The sequence below is a fragment of the Geotrypetes seraphini genome, chromosome 8, assembly GCF_902459505.1.
Source record: "Geotrypetes seraphini chromosome 8, aGeoSer1.1, whole genome shotgun sequence".
NCBI lineage: Eukaryota > Metazoa > Chordata > Amphibia > Gymnophiona > Dermophiidae > Geotrypetes > Geotrypetes seraphini.
This window is the reverse complement of record NC_047091.1, coordinates 94115042-94135450: the sequence shown is the minus strand read 5'-3', so window position 1 is coordinate 94135450 and position 20409 is coordinate 94115042. Positions and strand designations below refer to the sequence as shown.

Here is a 20409-nt window from a genome sequence, read left to right as displayed (position 1 = left end):
CATGAAGAGTTTTCAGCAGTGCTGAGTAAGCAAGCACTGGATCCCTGGGGGTGGGGTGGGGTGGTAAGAAAGATGCTGGACTGTGGCAATGAGGAGGAAAGGGACCTGCAGGGGAAGAAAAGAAAGGAGCAGATAGAGATACCAGACAACGGGAGGAGGGGAAGGGAAGGAGAGCAATGACAGAACACTGGATAGGGAAGTGGGGTGGGGGGGAGGGTAAGAAGAGAGAGATATCAGACCAGGGAAAGGAATGAGGAGGGAGGGATTCCTGAGTAAGGCAGGGGGAGGGAAGGGAAAGGAAGGAAGGGAAAGAGATTCCAGACTGTGGGAAGGAGAGGAGAAAGATTTCAGACCATTGGAGGGGAAAAGAGGAAAGACAGATGTCAGACCACAGGAGAGAGAAAGAGAAGGAGATGGTACACAGGGATGGAGGGGTGGGGAAGGAGAAGGGGAGAGCAAGAGAGGAGATAGAGCATATGAATGGGAGGAGTGGGGAAGGTAAGAAGATGGAAGAAATGCTGTTTATAGATAGATGGGAATAGGGGAGAAGAAAGAGGGGGAAGATAGTACACATGGATAGATGGGAAGGGAAGACATGGAAAAGTACCGTATTTTTCACTCTAAGATGCATCCGACCATAGGACACACTCACCTGTAGGGGAGGAAAACCCAAGAAAAAAAAAAATTCCCACCGCCCTGCCCTGTACCCCCTCTGGTGGTCTAGTGGTAGGCCGGGACAGGTTTTATAGAGCAAAAAATCCATAGGCAGTGTAGGCACCACAGGTAGTCCCTGTAGACAGCACAGGCAACCCCATAGGCAGCAGAGGCACAACCCCCTGTAGGCAGCACAGGAACACCCCCGTATGCAGCACAGGTACCCCCCACTCCATAGGCAGCCCCCTTGGTACTTTTTTTAAGTCCCTTTTTCCGCACTCCTGCCTGTCTTCCTCGCCGAATGGCTCTTCAATTCGGGCAGAGCGGTGCAGAAGGCAGGCGTGTACTGTCCATGTTCCTGCCTGGTCCGGCATCGCACTGAGTCAGACCAATGATCCATCTAGGCCAGTATCCTATTTCCAACAATGGCCAATCCAGGTCAGAAGTGCTTGGCAGAAACCCAAATATGCTTACATTTTAGGAGAGATAATTCAGGACTTTCTAACATATATAGCCTCTGGATGACTGCCTTCAAACTCAAATTAAATTCAGAAAAAACCAAATTTGTTTAGCAACTCCCAATGATAAAATCAAAGAAACAATGATACATGTAAATGGGATGGATTACATTATTGAACAATCTTTAAAAATATTGGGAGTAACTTTGGATAAACACCTCACATTGGAAAAACATTCTGATTTAATATTTTAAAAAAGCATTTCAGTGCTTTGGAAGCTCTGCACCATCAAGAAGTACTTTGATGAAGCCTCTTTTCGCTTGTTAACTCAATCTTCCATTTTAAGTATTCTGGACTACTGTAACATCATATATTTGGGTGCTTTTAAGAAAATTCTCAAAAAGTTGAGAGTAGTTTAGAATACGGCTGTTCGTCTTATTTTTGGTTTAAAAAAAATGGGAGCATATTACTCCATTTTATCTAAAGCTTCATTGGCTGCCATTGGAATCCAGAGTCTTATTTAAGTTCTCATATATCTTCTATAAAGCAGTATTTGGCATACTACCAGGCTATCTTACCCCTCATTTTATCCTGAGTTACATTAATAAGAACTCTCGAAGAGTACACTTGTTTGCATATCCCTCAATAAATCTTGTCATTACAAAAGGTTCCTCAACAGAACCTTTTCTTTTCAGGCGGCCACACTGAATACATGGCTTGCCAAAATTGTGTTAGAAGCTTCCTCATATCTTGATTTTAGAAAACAGATAAAAACTCAATTATTCAATAGACTGACAACCTAATGTATCATATTACTTACTTATAATTTTTATCTCATTTTAAATTGTTTGTATCTTCCCACTGTAAGCTTTTAACTTTGCCTAAATTTTAGATGATTTCAATTTTAAATATCTATTTGTACTGTATGTATAATGATTGATTGATGTGAGCTGTCTAGAACTCCCAGGTATGGCAGTATATAAAAATAAACTATTATTATTATATTTTGTGATTCCTTTAGGAGTATTGCCTGGGAGATTATTACTACATGCAATTTTAATAGTTAAGCAACTGTCTAGGATGGTGGCTGGGATTTGTTGCAATGTAGAATTTTTGATGTGTATATATTTTATAATTTCACATGTCAAAATCCTTTATACATTGCTTTGGACCTTCAGGACAGGTGATTCATACTTATTAGGGCTACACGTTGATTGAAATGATTAATCGCATAAACCACCACCAATTATATTTTCTAGTATACATCTATAGTAATCCTGACCACATGAGAGGTCAACCCTTTCTTCTGCCATGCAGTATCTCCTATCTCCCCTCCCCTCAGCCATTAAGGACCTCTTCTTTCGGTCTCTTTCCTCCCATCTGGCATCACCCCTTTGTCCTTGTCTTTCCCTGCCATCCAGTATTACCACTTTCTCTCTTTTCTCACTATCCAGCATTGACCCCTTCTCTCTTCCCTCCTTACCATCCAGCATTACCCCTTTCTCCACCATCCAGTATTACCCCTCTCTCCACCATCCAGTATTGCCCCATTTCTCTCCTCTACATACCACCATTATCTTGTATAATCCCACTTGTTTCTCTTTTTTTCAACATCCAGCACTGCCTCTTCTTGTCACCACCACCATCCATATTGTCCCATCTCTTTCCCTCTCCCATCAACATCCAGATTTTCCCAGCCTCCCCTCCCCCAATCATCCAGCATGGCTCCATCTCTACCATCATTTTGTATAACCCTACCTGTCACACGTTCCTTTCCGCCTTCTTCACTCACATAGTTGCTGGGCTGCTGCTTCTTCTGGTCTTCATGGTGTCAATGGCAGCAACAACTAACAGTTAACAGGCAGGCACAGGGACATTGTCTTGTGGGAGTCACTGCTGGTTCTAGAAACAAGAAGTGATCAGAGCTTGAAGATGTTTCCTGTTTCCGGACTGGCAGGGATAGCAGCAGCACACAATGCAATGTCTTAGCATCTGTCTGCCTTCTATTAGCTGTTGTCACTGCTGCAATGCAGTCCTGGTAAAGCAGCAGCCTGGCAACCATATAAGTAAATAGAAAGGTAGGGAGGAAAAGGAGACAGGCAGAGCAATACTGGATGATGTTGGTGGGTGGGGCCATACTGGCTTGTTGTGTGTGTGTGGTGGGGGGAGAGGGGGGTTTGGAAGAAAAGAGACAGAGGTGGTGCAGCTGTTAATTGCACATTAAAATTTTTAACATTTTAGATTTTATCGCATTAAATAAACATATATATCCACTGAATTCTGATTGCATTTTATCATGTTAATCTGTTAGTAAAGAAGGTGGGGGTGTGGTCTAGCACTTAGGGTATTGAATTATGTTATTTAATTCTATTTCCCACGTATTCTGCAAATTTGGGAAAATCATTGCAGCTCTTTGTGCCATAGTTTACCTAATTATAAGGGTATAACAGTAATAAAATTGTTTCACTCCCTTCACTTCACTTCCAGAAAGCTTGTATTATTTATGGCCTGAGCAACAAATATCCATTGGACCATCCAGTCCTGAGGTAGCTACATATATATAATGCATTAGGATCCCATATGAATAAAAGGCACTACAAAACTGCAAATTATATACCCACCATACTGTTACTATCCCCTTAGCTCTCCCTCACTCTAACCAAAATTGGTGGATGCATAGAACAAGTTTCCAGTGGACACTGTGTAGAGGATCTTTAGTGGTGGGTAAATAAATCCAAAATTAGTAACCTAGCAATAGAAAGGATAACGAGGCCCTGCTGTGTTTCGTTGCTATCATATCTTACATGCTTATGAGTTAAATCAATAGAATTGTATTTTTGTCCTGCCCACAGGTTACTAGCAAACAGTTCAACTGAGCCCCTGATCAGTGCAGTCAATGAATCCTCTTCTGAGAGTACAGGTGAATTCCTTGAGGGCCTGACCAAATTTGTGGATATGGTATTGAGCACTTGCGATGATAAACCAAGCAAGTCACTGCCTCCTCTGGATCTAGACAGTGAGACACTGGAGACACTGCCCTCTCACATACTGAATATCTCGCAGAAGAGGGCTCTGGAATGGCTGGTGGAGTCAGAGGAGCATTTAGTGTTGCTGTTCCCCAGTGAGAGTAAATTCCTGCTGGAGAGACAGTCTGTACAGCCCAGGCTGAGAGGGAAGCTCCTAGAGAAGCTGATAAACAAGCTCCAGGCTTTGATTGATGAGCTAAGGGAGATCCCCGCCTTTCATGACAATACCCATCTCCTCATGGACCTTCTGGACTTCTGCTATGGTTCCTTCAAAGTTACTTTTGGCCCCAGTGTCGCAACACCAAGATTAAGAGAGATGCATCCACGTGATCGAAGCTCTGGCCTTGAGAAATTCCACACACTTCTGCTTCTAAAAGCCCTACAAAGTGTAAAAGAGCAGTGGCAGGAGAAAAGGAAACTGTCTAGACAAAACCGAAGTGCAGAAAGCCCATCTCACTGCAAGCTGCAAGAGCTCACTATCGACTTTACTTCCATCGGCCTCAGCAAAAATTTACATGTGACTCCCATGACATACACTCTTAACAACTGTGAAGGGCCCTGCAGGTTCCCTCAGAGCACCAGGGGCAACAGCACCAGCCATACCATCCTCCTCATCCGCATGCAAGAGAGCGGGGTTATGCTCCGGCGATATCCGTGCTGTGTGCCAGTCAGGTACTCTGAGCTGCAGCTGGCCAATTACACAGAAGATGGCATGATACACATCCGTTTCTTTCCCAATATGATAGCAAATGCGTGTGACTGCAGGTAATGCAGACAATAGAAGCTGAGATTATAAAAATTGGAGACATTCAGCTCTAAACTGTGTCCATTCCTGACTTCATATACAAGATAGGATCTCCTGTCTCAACACTATTATATAACATCTTTATGACCTCAATAAATTTGATCGTTCTCAGACCTGGGGAATGGCTCTTTTCATACGCAGATAATGTTTTTTTCTATTAATTCCTGTGGATCTGAACCAAGCAAACATGGCTATAATACTGTCCAGAGCGTTAACTAAAGTACAAGAATGGGTGGTAGCAAGATAACCACCTCAAACAAAACACTGAAAAAACAAAACTACAGTATACCCCCGCAAATTTGCGGTTTGCAAACTGACCAATGGAAAAGCAACTTTGAAGTTATGTTACCGGCTCTGCCAAAATAAAGTCAGGGGAAAATTCACAAACCACACTGTTCTGCCTCTGGCTGTCACCAGCAGAGCTACTGAGGAACTTCAGAGAAAGACATGGCAGTTGATTGCCCACCACACTAGCAGAAGCAGTGAAGTTCTCCCCAAAACTGCCAACTTCGAAATTGCGGCCACACTGGCAATCAGTCTCCCCAAATGAAATCTGCCTGCTGCAGAAAGGTACTTTTTTGTTCTTTTTTTCAGCAGTCGCCGCTGCCCCTACAGCCCTCTCCTTATCCGCTCCTGAACCACACCCAATATTCGCGGTTTTTCAAAATTCAGAAGTGCTCCTGGAATGGAAACCCCGTGATTTTTGGGGGAGTACTGTATTGTGGTTTGGATAACACCCCCCCTAATTCCATCTACTACTGATCTGACAAATGGTACTAGTTTCAAAATAGAGAAATCTTCAAACATTCTAGGAGTCACTTTAGACAGCTTGCTGAGTTAAAATGACCATATTAACAATTTAGGGCCAGATTCTCTAAACTCTGACACCATGGTAAAAAAATATCATGATGGGAGCAATTTTTGTTTTACTGGTGAGTCTCAGCACAATAGCATGCAAATTATATGAATGCTATTTGTGCAGGAAATCACCGGTAAAGGGGGGTTAGATGCTTGCTCAGAAGAGCAATCGCTGGCAGAGTCCCTGCTCGCTTTGCCTGAACCAGCAAGCAGGGGCTAGTGGGACACCCTCCATCCAACTCCACCATACCTTTTTTAGAAGACCAGGAGGGATGCTCAAGCCCTCCTCCTGGCAAGCCCGCCTCTTCAAAATGGCAGGCCTTCCTCTTCCCGGTGCATCCTGGGATGCACTGGGAGAGACAAAATTCACTTCCAAAACACATATATAATTGGTAAACTGTTAGTACCACGCCTCAGAGACCGAGTATTAAAGCAAAATTTGCAATATACTTGAATCGGTTCTAATCTCAATCATTGGCATGTGGTAATTTTGAGTATAATCATACTTTCCATTTTTAACCAATCTTAATATAAGCACTGTTAGTCTTATCAAAATTGTTTTTTTAAATCAGATGTATAACATCTTTTTAACACCAAATACTTATGAGAAAAATGATGGATAGTGCAAATGTTAAAAGAAAAGCACTTATCTCAAAGTTCACACTGTGTAAGTCCCAACGGGGCCACCGTTTCACCTAAGGTGGCTTCTTCAGGGGAACGGTAAATACAGTGTCTATAATAGATAGCAAAGAGACATAAATTTCAACTACAGAGTATTTGGGTACAAATAAGCATTTAAACTTTCAAATAGATATATTGAATAAGTAAGCAAACTTACGGAACCGGCGTGAAGCTCAACATATGTTTCTCAAAAGATGGCGTCGGTAAAAACCGACGCTGAGCTATTTAAAGAGCTCATTGATCAGCTGAGAGTACGACGTTAGTAAACGTCAAAACGTAAAGACGTGCACAGAGATGACAAGTTAGGTGAAGTGCAAAAAAAGTTTACCAATTATATATGTGTTTTGGAAGTGAATTTTGTGTTTCCATTTGGGTTAGACACTTCCTTAGTTATTGTGTGCTGGATGCACTGGGAGAGGCCTAAGGCCCTGATTGGCCCAGGTGCCTAAGACTCCTCCCCCTAGTGGCCTTGGGAGGAGCATTATACAATAAGTCTGTATTTTGGTTTTATTATTCTGTCATGTAGTTGCTATTTTGTTAGATGTGTTTATTGTTTGTCACTTTATTATGTATTATTTTGAACATCGCTTTGACTGTAAGCAATTTATAAATCTTTTAAATAAATAAATAAAATAAGATTTGGTGGTATATAAGTTTGCACATAGCATAACAAATCCTTTCTCCTGTGCGCATTGTACATACATACCATAACATGAATGGAATGTTATGGCCAGTGTACAGTATTAAACTCCAAAGGGAAGCCCAGAAATAGAATGCTGAGAAGGCCCCATTTTCATCTCATTTCCATTCCAAAGCCGCAGAAAATGAATAGGACCATGGTTATCTACTTAGGAAGCATTACAATGATTTCTGAAACAATATTTTTCACATTTGCTTCTATGTAAGGTATACAGTGTATAAAGATATTTTTTTACTGTACTATTTCCAGCTCTTGTGCCACTCTTCCTTCCCCAGCCTTGCAAAGTGTAACTGTCTGCATCATGTTCAAAATAAAATGAGATCATATTCCAAGTGTGAAGTCAAATTATATTACAGTTGAAATAAATTACAGGCATGAAAAGAGTCAGGAGTTGAGGCAAAGTTTCTGAGTGAAGGAACTACTGTATTTAGGTGCCATTCGAAAGCCTACCATCTCTTAGGAGTCTGACAGGTTAGTGTTTCACCATGACAAAATTATAGGCCATGGTGGGTTTTAAGAACCCAGCAGGAGTGGATGTAGAGATCTGGAATTCTAATGGGAAATGATCCCATAAAGATTTTCATTAGCACTCTCTCTTATGTCTCTCCACTTTGGCAGACTGTAAACAGAGCCAATGGGAAGAAGACAGGGACCAGAAAATAAGTGGCAGCCTTCAGGTCTCCCTTTTCCTCCTCTTTATTACTCAGATGTCCTAAGGCAGGGGTGTCCAATGTCGGTCCTCGAGGGCCGCAATCCAGTCGGGTTTTCAGGATTTCCCCAATGAATATGCATGAGATCTATGTGCATGCACTGCTTTCAATGCATATTCATTGGGGAAATCCTGAAAACCCGACTGGATTGCGGCCCTCGAGGACCGACATTGGACACCCCTGTCCTAAGGGGACAGTGGATCTGTCCTGTAGGCTACTGCTGCTTTCTTTTTAACCTCTCTTTGGTTCCTGTTCACCTCTTCCAGGCACAGCAGAATCCCAGCTGACACAGAGTAGCATAAAAGCCTCTATCTGCCCCTTTTCTCCTCAGATTCATTAACCACTTCTCACACCCGTGGAATCTGAACCCACCATTTCTGCAACACAACTGACTGATGGGAATTGTAAAGTGTAACATCTTCATCCAGAATAAATGCATGCTAAATCAATGGGTTAATGACTATTCTGTGCTGTATGCCTAATGTGACCATTAATTTTTTTCCTTAAAATGGGACAAGACCCTCCCCCCCCCCCCCGGGTACCTTTTTTTAATTCCAGCAGCTGCCTCCTGTCCTGATGTCTTCCAACATCAGCAGAGTGGCACACAAGGCAGGTATGAGCTTTTTGCGCGCTTGCCTGGTCCTGCGCCGCTCACTCAATGGCTGCTGTCAGTTCTCATCTCTGGTTGCACTTCCTTCTGACTGTACATCCTTTCTTTCTCTTTCCCTGCCCCCCTTCCTTTCTCTCTCCCTCTCTTCCTGCCCCCTCAAGCCACCACTGCCGCTGATTTCTCCAAGCTGCCAACACAGCAACAGGCCAGGTGTCTGCAATGACTACACAAGCCTTCCCTCCCTGACCAATGATTGGCTGGTTCAGAACTTCCTCTCTGACATCAGAATTGATGTCGGGGTGGGGGTGGGGTGGAAGGCTTGTGCAGTTGCTGCACGCACCTGATCTGTTGCTGCGTTGGGGAAGCGTTGCCTTCTATGTTTTGGGCACCCCTGCACTAGGGAGATCACTGAAGTGGGTTGCTCTTTTTCTGAAAAAATGGGACATTTCGGCATCCCGATGCTGTGCTTGGGGACAACCCGACAGGCTATCTGAAAACTGGATGGTCCCGTTCAGAACGGGATGTATGGTCATGTTACATATGCCAGATCCCTGAGTCATCAAGATTATGGTAAGACCAGACAACGGAAGGGAAGTCAGAGATCCAAAAGACTGGAAAGGGGGGAATGGGACTTTATATACTGCTTTTTCTGTGTGGTTTACATAATCAAAGCAGTTTACATAGGGCAATGAAGTGTTAAGTGACTTGCCCAGAGTCATAAAGAGTAGCAGTGGGAATAGAACTCACAACCTCAGGGTGCTGAAGCAGCTGTTCTAACCACTAGACCACTCCTCCACTCCAGATGTGAAAGCCAGAGGTGGAGTAGAGCAAGGTCATAGTGTCACAATGGCACCTCTTGGAAGCAGCACTTGTATGTGTGCCTAGGGTAAGCATGGCCTGAGTATTTGGTGTCTTCAATGTTTAGTGCCCTAAGCAGTTGCCTAGGTCTAAATCTGGGCCTGCACCTGAGCTGTAACAGTATCCCTTGCTGATGCCTTGATTTATTTTTTTCAGACCTGCATTTCCCCTTATGCCTGCTCACCCACCCACAGTCTTGTCACTTTAAGGCTAGAATTGTGCTTGCTCATTCGGTATCAGAAGCAGTTTAATTGTTTTCTTTCCAAACTTATTACATGGTTCCTGATTCTTAGACATGACTAAAAAATCATCTGAGAACTCCTTATTTTGACGGTACGATTCAGACAATCTCTTTTTTCTTTGAAAGAGCAGAGAGACAAAGTGGTACAGCAATGTCATTGATCATTTCCTCCTGAGCCAGAACCACATTGAACAACATAAAACACTCTTTGGATTCAGCTGCACTGCCGCTCTAGGTTTTATATCATGTGCCAATGATTTAATAGCAAAACATTGCTAAATGGGTGTTACCTTTTCTTTAAATATATGGGACTTGATATTCAAAAGATTTATGCTCCTAGCTTTGAAAATGTTTATAAATTGTCCTCTTAAAAAATTTACTAGGACAGAGTGCATATATTTTTACTCAAAATTTCACTAAACTCGTAAAAAATTTAGAAACATACAAAGTGGGTCGTAGAAGGGGTAGATTTAAGGTGGGGAAAAGAAATTAGGAACTTAGCACTGATCTTCAGTATTAGCCTCATAAATCTAGACAAATGACAGGTGCTGAAAATAAGGCACTAATTTAGGAGGCTAACTTCAAGAACAAATTTAGGAGATCAGCATTTTCTAAATATTAAGTCATTGATTTATAACCCTTTTGTTGAAAGTTTGAAACATATATGTTTTCTCTTTGATTTTTGCATTTTCTACAATTACATCAGTCAAGGAATTCTCTCATTCCCTGGCATCCACTCCTGAACGGAAAGCTATGTCCCCTCCCCCCTAAAAAAACCCCACTCCATAATTCTCTATACAATAGGCTATGTCACATATTGCTCTCCTGTATAATACTCTGATTATCTATCCAAGCTTTTCTTTTTTAAATTGTAAAGAAATTCAAACCTAGGAACATATAGGTACAGTAGCTGCAGTTCTAGTACTAAGGGTATCTTCAGATGTATTAGCCAAGCTGTCTGAACACAGCTGATTTCTGTAGGAGATAATTTACTAGCTCTGTGCTTTTAGACCAGGCTATCCGAGGCTTGATTGTAATCCCTCATGTTTCCTTTTCTGATTTTTTGAGAAATTAGGTTTTTCTCGTGGTGACGTCAGCCCTTTAAAAACCCTTTCAGTCAGTGTTTTTTCGCCGTTAAGAATCGCTTTGGAATGTCTCTATGCATTGAAAGAAAGAATCAATCAGGTACCCTCCAGTTTAGTCTTTAAAAATTCTTTTGAATTCGCTTTGAAGCAATTTTTTAAAATGTATTGAAGCCAAAGGGAAATACATTTGTCTTTTGGGACTAATGTGCGGCTTTCCCTTTAAGCAATGTAGCTTCCTGTGGATGTAAAGCCTGAAAACTCAACCCATGGAACTAGCTGTTTTAAAACCCCAGCACAAAGCATTCGGCCGAGGCTGCTGTCTTGTTTGAACAGAAAACACTCAAAATGGGACTTAAAGAAAATGAAGTGGAGGGAAAAAGGAAGTTTACACAAAGGGAACATTAATATTGCACTTGTTTACCACATCAGCTGTTCACTGTCTGACATAATGGCATTAAAAACCAAGGAAAATATTTGCTGAACTAGCAGTTTCCACACTGTATCCTTGGGAGCCTCAAACAGACTCAATCTTCAGAATAATCAATATTTGCCAAGCAACCTGTTTCTTAGATCAAAATGTGCCTAAATGTGCATAATATATAGTCACGTGTAAATATAAACAATAAATCTTCACTGGAGCTGTTATGCAAATCTAGTTTGGTTGAGGGCTGTGAGGACTAAGTTTGGGATCCAGTGTGCTCTCCAGCTCCTTTTTAGTCATGTGATTTGCTCTCTTCGTGTCTGGGTTTGTCCTTCCGTGAGAAGACCCTATCATGTACAAATGGTTTGCCACTCTTGTGCTCTTGCCGTCTGTAGTCCTTATGCTCTTTGTGGGTTCTGTAATCATGGCTGTTGTTTTCCTGGGCCTTGTGTAATCTCCTGTGCTCATGTTTGAAATCGCTCCCTGAGTTTTTGGGATAGTGAGGTTTACCTTCTCTAGATTTTAAGAATGGCTTCCCTTTCACCACCCTAGAAGTGAGCCTGGCTTTCCCTTCCTGCTGGGTTTTTGAAAAATGTTTGTCCTCTTTCTTTGGAACTTTCTCCTTAGCTGGCTTCCAGATTTTACTGCTCTTTACCTTGTCTTCTTGTGAAGGTAAGTCCCTCTTAGGCGCTTTTTGCAGCTTTGATTTTTCTAACTTGTGGGTTTGCTTTAACTTGGCAGGAATCGCTTTATCTTCTTCTGTCTTATTCTCAGGAGACTTGGCCTTTTCTTCTGTCTCTTTCAAGACTGTGTTGGCTGCTGGAGCTTGTAGAATTTCTTCAGCTTCAGTGTCAATGACTTCTGGTTCTTCTTCTGATGAATCAAACCAGCTCTCAAAAAACCAGGGCTCTGTCTATAATGGAAAGAAATAAAACACAAGAACATACCATAGTGGGTTATAGCATGAGTAGGTTAATCAGTTTTCAGCTTCCTGCAGCAATTCAGGGGTTAAAAAAACTTATGTGGCAGAATGGCAAACATGTATATTTATGTTGAAATGATTTTTTATTAATTTTGGAAATACAATTACAAACCACAATATCATACAAACTGAGAAACATAACTTATCCCCATATCAACCCCCCCACCCTTCCTCTCAATCCAAGCTTCCCACAACAACCAAAAGTAATACTTAGTGTACCTACTCAAGGCTAAGAGAAATAAAATAGAGAAGCGTGAAAAAAGACAGAACAACAAATCAGAAGTAGGGGAAAAAAAGGGTTAAGTTACCATATTCCTGCACATCCGATGCCCCCCAGCCAACCCCCCCCCCCCCCCCCCCCCCCCGATTTAGGCCAATGAGTTCAAAACTTCACTATGAGTCCGGGAAGGTAAGGAATTGTATATAGGGGTACCATATCCAGAGGAATTGGGCCCTACGCTTAGAGGTATGAATAGCTGCCCTACGTTCCAGCATCAACAGGGAATGGAAACAATTCCTCCAACTTAAAAAAAGAGGAATTTCAGCACTCACCCAAACCGAAAGAATTACCTTCTTTCCAACCATCCCAACCTTGCGCAAAAACTGATGTTGACCCCAGGTAGGAAGCCGAAAGGCCTCGTATTTATCAAGTAAGAATCCCGCTGGAGAAAAAGAAATGGTGTGGTGTAACAGATGGATAACATAAGCCACAATCTAGTGCCAAAAAGGAGAAACCTGCAGGCAAGACCAAAATGCATGATAAAAGGAATGAGTATGCTGGGTGCATTTCGGACAACTTGGGGCATTGGTTAGCCCTGAGTAGTACAACTGGTTCTGAGTAAAATAAGCTCAGTGTAGGACCCAGTACTGGCATTCTCTGAGTTCTGTACTGACCGATATCTCCGGGATATGCCGAATCAAAGCCTAGGGACTCAGGTGGCAGGCCCAACTCCTGACCCCAACGAGAGCCCACTACATCCCTATCCACACGATCCGAAAGACGCTGGAAGTCTTTATGAAGTCCTGACACTGTAAATTCATCCCGCAAATACGGGGATATAAAGTCCTAAAGTTTGGAATTAATAGGGAAAGACAAATCATAAGATATCAAGGAGCCCATATAATGCTGCAATTGTTTATAAGCCAAAAAGTCACCCACAGATAACTCACAAGCAGCCTGGAGATCAACCCAAGACTGCATTACCCCATCGTCCTGTATGCTATGGGCTAACAATTTGAGATCATGAGAAAGAAACCACTGAAAACTGATATTTTCTGACCCCGGGGTGAATTGCAAGTTACCAGCTATGGGTAGATACTTAGTGGAGTTGGGATTCCCTCCCCATGCTAGCAACAAAATTGACCAGATTCTCCATAGGGAAGAGAGCAATAAGCTCCCTCTGAAAACGCCGGGAAGCACAGACCGCGGGACCTGAAGCAATAGATTTAAAGGGGCATAAAGCGTCCCCTCCAGAGCCTTAGGAACAAAATCTTGACAGTCCGACAACCAGTCCCCCAAATAACGCATCAGGCATGCCATATTATAAAGGCATAAATCAGGCAGGCCCAAGCTGCCTTTATTCCAGGCACCATACAAAAATTTAATTGCTATCTTGGGTTTCTTCCCATTCTAACAGAATCGCGAGATGAGAGAATAAAGTTTAGCCAGATCTTTCTGCAATAACCAAAGCGGTAATAACTGCAACATATAGAGCCATTTAGGAAAAAGTATCATGCTAAAAAATTGTACCCTACCATACAAAGATACTGGAAGAGGAGACCAACGACTCAAACACTCCTCCACATTGCTACGATACAATACCGACATAGTCAGGGTAAGGATGATACCCAGGTAACGGAATGAATCAGTAACCCTCTTCAAAGGAAAGGGGCCCGGCCAAGTCGCTTGAACCCCAGGGGAGGTAGCCAATGCCAGGGATTTCGCTAAATTCAACTGAAACCCCGAGAAATCCCCATATTCCCGGAAAAGCTCCATCAGGGATGACACTGAGGGAACCGGATCAGAAAGGTGAACCAATAAGTTGTCGGCAAAAGCGGAAATTTTAAATTCCGACTTGAATCCCTTTGACATCCGCTGTGACTAAAATTTCCCAAATCAAGGGGTCTAACATGAAGACAAACAATAGTGGCAAGAGTGGACAGCTCTGCCTAGTGCTCCTATGAATAGAAAAAGAGGAGGAGCTCAGACCATTAACCCAAACCACAGCCCTATGGGAACTATAAAGCGCTTGCACCACATCCTGGAAAAAGCTTTCGATACCATAATGAGACAGAACTGAAAAAAGAAAAGGCCAGGAAACCCTGATGAAGGCCTTCTCTGAATCAAAACTAATCAGCAGTGATGGCAACCGTACCTTACCACATGTTCCAGAGTAGCCAAGATAGCTCTGAAATTTCTAGCCCCGAACAAACCCCACCTGAGGCGAAGCCAGAAGCGGGGGAGTAAACATGTACATTTAATGAAACACATTTTATTTTACTTTGTGCAAAAAAGTAATTTTCTAACCTTTCATATGTGTCTGAGTAATTGGATCTGTTTATTATTTTTTAGTATGTTGGGGGCAACCTTAGTGGTTGGCATACAAAACAGGGGAAGGGTATCACCATAGGGTTGATTTTATCTTGGGGAGGAATCGAGGGGTAGCATAAGACTTTTGTCTGCTCTGGCAGGTAATCGGTACCATCTGGGGCATATGTATAATATAGCCAAGATTTAGAGGTTATGTTTACAGCTTGTGAATTGCGATTGCTCTCTCTGAATGTCAGAGGTTTTAATGTCACCAAAAAATAACATCTCTTATATAAAGAGATAGCACGTCATTGGGCTAATATTGTTTTCTTACAAGAGGTGCATTTGTTGCTTAAGTCTGAATATCCACTTAACCTATGAATCTACTGTGCTTCCAACCAAATGAATAAAAAGACTAGAGGTATAGCTATCTTGATGGGGAGAGCGCTCCAGGTGCAGATTGCTAAAGTAGTGTATGATCCTGAAGGGCGCTGTCTACTGCTCTTTATGCACATCAATAATTACACTTCCCCCTCCGTATTCGTAGTGGTTAGGGGCAGAACTGGCCCGTGAATATTAAAAAATCGCAAATAATATTCGGGCTAGTTCTGCCCCTAACCACCGCTTCCCCCCGGCTATTTTAAGCCTTGAAAGCCCCCCCCCCCTTAAGCCTTACCTGGTGGTCTAGCGGGTTTTCAGGCAGGAGCAATCTTCCCACGCTCCTGCTCCGTGCAGATCGCTCACAGGAAATGGCTCGAGAGACTACGGGAGCTCAAGGCAGCCATTTCCTGTGAGCGATCTGCACGGGGCAGGAGCGTGGGAAGATTGCTCCTGCCCCGAAAACCCGCTAGACCACCAGGTAAGGCTTAAGGGGGGGCTTACAGGGCTTAAAATAGCCTGAAAAAGAATTTTTTGTTTTAAAACCGTGACTAATCGAATCCATACATATGGAAACTGCGAATCTGGAGGGGGAAGTGTATAATCAAAGCACGCGTGGTTGGGGGAGGAGCTTGGATAAGATGGCTGCCTGAAGTCTCCACAACACCGACGCGCTGATAATTGGTTTTATGGTGAAGAGAAAATCTAAGACCCGGGTCTTTCCATCAGTACCCAGGTCTAACTTACCTGGCCTGATGGATTGGTTTGTGGAGCGGGATCTGCGATTGTTCAGGAGGATAATGCTTTGGCGAGAGGAAGGAGTCAGACGGAGGATCTCCACGCCTCATTTGAAGCAGTCAGCTTTACCTCTGAAGATCGAAGCCCGCCGACACAACCGCAATTGACCTCGGCATCTTTTTTAACACGGGGAGGTGAAAGCGAGGAGGCTTTGCTGGGTGGCGGTGGCCAATAGATTTGGCCTGCGGCCCGAGCAGAGCCCTTACAGACATTGACTTAACAAATATTCTTGAAAGATCGAATGTGGAGGCAGTTGTACTAACAACATTGTTAATACAGCTGGCACTGGACTCTGATAAGGAATGGTTATCGAAAATTTTTTTCAAATACCAAAATGTGTTGTTTCTAAATCAAAAAATTCATATGTATCTGGATGTATGCTTTCCTTTGATGTTCTACAAGAGGAATATGGATTGGAACCGAGGGACTCCTTTATCTATACCCGGCTGCATACCTTTTTACATAAGCAGACTTTCTTGGAACTCTCCCTGGGAGAGACACTATTGGAACAAGCCCTGTGCTTGGGGACCGGAAGGGGGTGGGGTTTCTCAGGTATATCTGGCCTTGCTAAAGAAGGAGTCCCCATGGAATCCTTATAAATCATGTTGGGAGCAAGATTTAGTGACGGGAGGGGGCTACCTAGTTGGGAGGTAATTTATAAGGGTTTGTTTAAGCTGACACTATAACTTTTGTAGAAAATGGATATAAAATGTACTATAGATGTTATTATACCCCAAATAGAGTGCAGCGACTATTTAGGGTGGGCTCGGACCGCTGTTGGAGAAACTGTGGGGGAAAGGAGATTTCATGCATATTTGGTGGTCCTGTCCGAAAGTCCAATCTTATTGGAAAAAGGTGGGCTGTTTTCTGGTGTGGGTGTTGAATTAACACTGTCAAATATTAATGGAGAGTTGCTTGCTGAAGGTGGGAATGCCAAGATTTTTGAGATCTGAACAGAAACTTGCTGCCTGTACTTTCACGGCAGCAAGACTTGCACTAGCCAGATGCTGGAAATTGGCCAAAGTCCCTGACCTCCACAAGGTTTATTTGCAATTGGACTATCTTCAATTGATATAAAAATTGACAGCTATACGACACAATACCTTGCGGAACTATCATAAGACATGGGATGTGTATGTACATAGGAGGGAGCAACTGAGTGGGACCCGATGAGAATTGGGGATTATATAGACTATATTGTCTCTGGACGAAAATGCCTCTCTCACACAGGGAATAGGGAATTGGGTGGTTTTCAAGGATTTTAAAATGTACACAGAGGCTTTCAGCAGAAAGTTTAGGATGTTCTGAGCTTGTCTGTTTTGAACTTTATTGTATTTTTGCTTGATCTCTGAATAAAAATAAAAAGTAAAAATAAAAAATTCAGGGAAGAAGTTTTTGGAGGTGGGGAACCCTAGAGGAAGCCCCAGAGACCCTAAAAATTACCATTTTCGAATCACCCCAAAGTCTCCCATAGACAGTAATAGACCGTAATCATAGAACAGCCTGCATCAGCTCAAGTTTCAGGTTTATTAAAAAAAATTTTATACCACCTAATCAGACTTCTAGGCAGTGTGCATCAATAAAAATAGTATGTAAGGTACATTAAAATGAAAATAAAATAACTAAATTAGTGGGTAAAACATTACTAAGATAGATTAGTACATGAAACAAACAGAGAAGACGTACGTCCACAGATGGGAAGGGAGGAATGAACTACAATATAGAGAGAAAAGGAACATAAAAGGGAAAGACGAGAGGAGGGGACTGTGCAGCGTATTGTTCTTATAAGAACAGTTATAGTCCAAAAGCATCAGTAAAGAGAAATGTTTTTAGTTTTGATTTAAAATAGTTTTGTGTTGTTTCTTCACGTAAATAATTTGGTATAGAGTTCCAGAGCGAGCGGTAACCGTGAAATTATTGGACCGCAAAGTATTTATGTGTTCTAGGGAAGGAATAGTGAGATTTTGGGAGACTGAGCGAAGGGACCTGAGTGGAGTGTAAGGAATGAGGAGTCTATTGATAAATTCTGGTTGGTTACTGGAATGTGTTTTGAATGTTAATAGAAGGATTTTGTAGGTGATACTGTGCTCCACTGGTAACGAGTGGGCTTTGATTAGTAGTGGGGTAACGTGATAGAACTTTTTAGCATTGTGGATAATTTTAATGGATGTGTTTTGCACAATTTGTAGCTGTCTGATTTCCTCTTTTGTTATGCCTTTATAAAGAGCGTTGCAATAATCAATGCAAGAGATCACCAGTGAATGGATCACAATGCAGCCGGACAAAGGAGAAGATTCCTGCCTCAGACAAGCATAGAAGATCTTCCAGAAGTTTATATCTTCGGGCTGCCTTTTAGGCAGGCTCAAAGAGCCTGAAACCTTAAACTCGACTCCACTAGTTCCTCACATGTCTTTGGGGGAGGGGGGCAGCCAGCATCCTCTACAACCCTCTGGACCAACACGGGGCCACTCAACCTGTGCTCAAGCACCTGATAAATCAGGGACGAGCTGAGCTCCCAGGGGAACGTACTCCAAGCTATCTTTAAGTTTTAATGCAGGGCAGCTAGGTAGGTGCCCCTCAAAAAGCTTGTCCCCTTGGCTACAGTTCTCTGAATTAGAGACTGTATCTTCTCCCACGCAGAGCTGTCCCAGAAATCCTGGAAATATCTGGGGCACTGTGAAACCTCACACTTTGGATTAAAACCCAAAAATAATAAATCAATTGCAGAGCAAAATAAAAGACACCTTCTCAGCTAGCTTGCAAAAGGATAAACTGAGGAATAGGGACTACTCACTGACACAAGGAGGCAGAGCTAAAAAGCTGTAGATGATTCCTTCTGTAAAAACTTTCAGGTAGAGGTAAATAATCCACAAGACTCATGTTCCCTTTGCACTGGAAACATACGCAATAATGTAGAAGAACATTAACAGCACAAACTGAACAAAATTCAGTTCGCCAAACCAACTCATTCATTACAAATAAAAACAAAAGAAAGCCCTGCCAAACGACAATAAGAATGAATGAGCATTATCATCTTCTAATTAAAGCAAACTAAAATACTCAGTTTTTACACATTTTCCTGAATGTACTTATGGTCATGGGGGAGATAATTCCATAAAGAATTAATATAACGCAGCTAACTGAAAAACGGATCTATAGCAGAGCTGTATGCATGCATTGATCATAGAGCAGAATACAGCAAGACAACTAAAGAGAGGATCTTCATCAGAGTACTCCATGCAAACATTGCACTGATCCATGTAACAAAGGCAGCTGAAGAACAGTCTAGGAAAAACCAATTTAAAAATGGCAAGGAAGGAAGAGGCATAATAAAAAAGAATGTGAAAAATCCAAGGAAAATCTTATTCAGATATACAAACAATGCAGAGCTGCTTTGGGTCTGTGTTGGAGATTTGCCCTTTCTCCTCACTCATAGCTACCTTGTCATCATCCCTAGAGACTTAGTAGGACAATACATTCTGCCCCTAAGGCCTTAGCTGGTCTCTGCCCCTCTCCTTACCAGCTTCTCAGCCATATCTTCTACTGGGCTGCTCTCTGGCTGAGTCCATAGTATGGTATCTGCTTCCAGCACTTCGTCTTCTGATTCTACAGCATCTGCAAAAGATGAAAAACTGAGTTCAGAATTTTGTTTCCTCTGGGCCCACTACTACTAATTTATTTCTTATATACCGCCAAAGCCGTAGTAGTTCGAGGCGGTTTACAACAAAAGAAGGACTGGACAATCAGCACATATAAGTACAGTCAGAGAAAATAGGTACAACAAAGAAGGGCAGGACAGTCTGCGTAAAGGTTCAATCCATGAATATAGGTATAACAAAGGGGTACAATCAGTGAATAAATATAGGTATAACAGAGAGGGGGGTTGTACAATCAGCAAATGAAGATACAGTTTAAATGGGTAAGCAGGATACAGGTGCGATAAAATGGGGCCATAGGTTGGGCATAGAGGTCTTAGGTTATAAATCGGTTAAATAGATTAGCTTTTAGTAGTTTCCTGAAGTTTAGGTAGGATGAAGCGCGTGAGATAATGTTGGCCAGCCAATTATTAAGCTGACCTGCTTGGAAGGCGAGAGTTCTATTCAGGTATCTTTTGTAACGGCAGGCCTTTAGAGTTGGATGGCTAAACAGATGGGTTCTGCGTGTGTGTTTGGATGGGTGGTCTAAGATAAAATGGGGTACCAAGTATAGGGGGGCCGAACCAAGGATGGATTTGAAACAGAAACAGGCGAACTTGAATTGCACTCTTGCTTCCAAGGGTAGCCAGTGGAGTTTTTGGTAGTAGGGAGTTAAGTGTTCCCAATTTTTTAGTCTGAAGATAATCGGATTGCCGAGTTTTGGATGATTCGTAGTCTTTGAATGGTTTTTTTGAAAGATCCCAGGTAGATGATGTTGCAGTAATCGAGTAAGCTTAAGATGGAGGATTGCACAAGTAAGCGGAATGAGGAAGCGTCAAAGTACTTTCTGATGGATCTTAGCTTCCATAAGGTGGAGAAGCTTTTTCTGACCAGAAGGTCGGTGTGTGTTTCGAGGGTAAGGTTGCGGTCAAGTGTCACTCCTAGAATTTTTAAGGAGTTTGTTATGGGAAAGACTTGG

General features: G+C 42.4%; 2 protein-coding genes across 4 annotated transcripts in view; one reads left to right on the top strand and one right to left on the bottom strand.

Moving 5' to 3' along the window:
* The window catches only part of AMH (anti-Mullerian hormone), a 37542-nt gene extending 30427 nt beyond the window's left edge, over positions 1 to 7115 (top strand). The window contains exon 5 of the mRNA XM_033953830.1: positions 3965 to 7115. Within this exon, the coding sequence (XP_033809721.1) occupies positions 3965 to 4907 (943 nt within the window). The 3' untranslated portion in view covers positions 4908 to 7115. The remainder of the gene's footprint in view (positions 1 to 3964) is intronic.
* A 2474-nt stretch (positions 7116 to 9589) lies between these two features.
* JSRP1 (junctional sarcoplasmic reticulum protein 1) overlaps positions 9590 to 20409 on the bottom strand; it is an 86204-nt gene continuing 75384 nt past the window's right edge. For all 3 annotated transcript variants that reach the window (XM_033953833.1, XM_033953831.1, XM_033953832.1), the window contains exons 7-8: positions 19316 to 19410; positions 9590 to 12020 (exon numbers count right to left, since the gene is read on the bottom strand). In XM_033953833.1, coding sequence (XP_033809724.1) covers positions 11400 to 12020; positions 19316 to 19410 — 716 coding nt within the window. In that variant the 3' untranslated portion in view covers positions 9590 to 11399. The remainder of the gene's footprint in view (positions 12021 to 19315; positions 19411 to 20409) is intronic.